Below are 1,433 nucleotides of genomic sequence, written 5' to 3' on the forward strand. Positions count from 1 at the left end.
ATAATTCCGTGTTGTGCACAGAATTCTCCAAGTGGTGATTCATACTCATCACCTCGGTCACTTCTCACCACCTTAATCTTTTTGCTAAGTTGATTCTCAACTTCATTCTAAGAAAGAATGAATTTGTCCAACGCTTCATCCTAGCTATTAAGCAAGTATACATAGCCATATCTGGTGCTATCATCGATGGAAGTAATAAAATACTTTCCACCAATTTGCGTTTGGACATACTTTAGATCACACACATCAGTGTGAACTAAATCCAATGGGCTCAGTGCTTCTTTCAACCGTTTGAAAAGAAGACCTAATCAATTTGGCTTCAACACAAGTCTCACACTTGTGTTTTTTATCAATTTGGAAAGCTGGAATGCGGTCTAAGTTAATTAACCTTCGCAAAGCATCATAATTAACATGACCTAGTCTACCATGCCACAAATTGGAAGACTCAAGCAAGTAAGCAACTGGGGATTTCATTTTATTAATATGTGGAATTACAGTCATTCCATTGAGCTTAAAAGACCACCGATCATATAGCCCTTTCCCACATATACCCCAGCCTTGGTGACAGTCACCCTATCCGCTTCAAACACCATGCGGAAGCCATGCTTGCTTAGTAGAGAACCAGACACCAGGATCTTACGAATGTCCGGCACAAACAGGACATTATTGAGAGTCAGCTCCTTGCCAGATGTCATCTTCAAGATTACCTTGCCTTGACCCTCAACCTCAGAGGTTGCAAAGTTCCCCATGAACAGCTTCTCACCGTTTGTAACCGGCTCGAAGGAGGTGAACAGCTTCTTCTCACAGCAAATGTGGCGGGTAGCTCCAGTATCAACCCACCACTCTTGAGGGTTTGACCCCACCATGTTCACCTTAGAGACCACCGCTGACAGGTTGACATCAGAGCCATCCTCCAGTTCTGCCAAATGCGCTCACGCCCTTGAGTTCGGAGGCTTGGTGCACTTTGAAGCACGGTGCCCAACCTTGTCACAATTGAAGCACTTCCCTTAAAACTGAAACATTTTCTTAGCAACGCTTCCTTTAGGTCCCAGCTTGACCTTTTTGCCTTTCTACATGTCAGATCGCTTTCCATGCTGATGCTTTTTCATTCTCGAAGACTGACCATGTTCCACAACATTAGCCTTAGCGGCGTAGGTGCTCCCTACCCTCCTTTTAGCCATCTTATTGTCCTCCTCAATGCGGAGCCTAACAATAAGATCCTCCATCGTCATAGCCTTTCGCTTGTGCTTCAAGTACAACTTGAAGTTTTTCCAACCAGGGGGCAGCTTTTCTATCATGCATGCCACTTGGAAAGGCTCACACAACAACATTCCAACCAGGGGGTAGATTTTCTTTGATCCGACATCCTTGGTTTTGTACTTTTTGTCTAGGGACTCCCACAGTTCCCTAGCCGACTTCTTCACGCAGTACAT

The 1,433-nt window shown here is 44.5% G+C and overlaps 1 protein-coding gene across 1 annotated transcript; it reads right to left on the reverse strand.

The window, feature by feature from the left end:
• Positions 1-497: 497 nt before the first annotated feature.
• Positions 498-1,433, reverse strand: LOC131328560 (uncharacterized). Its single transcript, XM_058361496.1, has 2 exons — positions 1,124-1,433; positions 498-919 (listed from the first exon to the last, which is right to left on the reverse strand). The coding sequence occupies exons 1-2, from the start codon at positions 1,431-1,433 to the stop codon at positions 498-500; spliced, it is 732 nt and encodes a 243-aa protein (XP_058217479.1).

Source organism: Rhododendron vialii, chromosome 1a (assembly GCF_030253575.1).
Source record: "Rhododendron vialii isolate Sample 1 chromosome 1a, ASM3025357v1".
NCBI classification, from domain to species: Eukaryota; Viridiplantae; Streptophyta; class Magnoliopsida; order Ericales; family Ericaceae; genus Rhododendron; species Rhododendron vialii.

Bases quoted from the DNA above. Each gene is read 5' to 3' on its own strand.
- LOC131328560 (XM_058361496.1), bottom strand. From the start codon at position 1,433: ATGTACTGCGTGAAGAAGTCGGCTAGGGAACTGTGGGAGTCCCTAGAC. The intron at 920-1,123 runs GTCAGTCTTCGA...CGCATTTGGCAG, and splicing joins GGCTAATGTTGTGGAACATG to AACTGGAGGATGGCTCTGAT.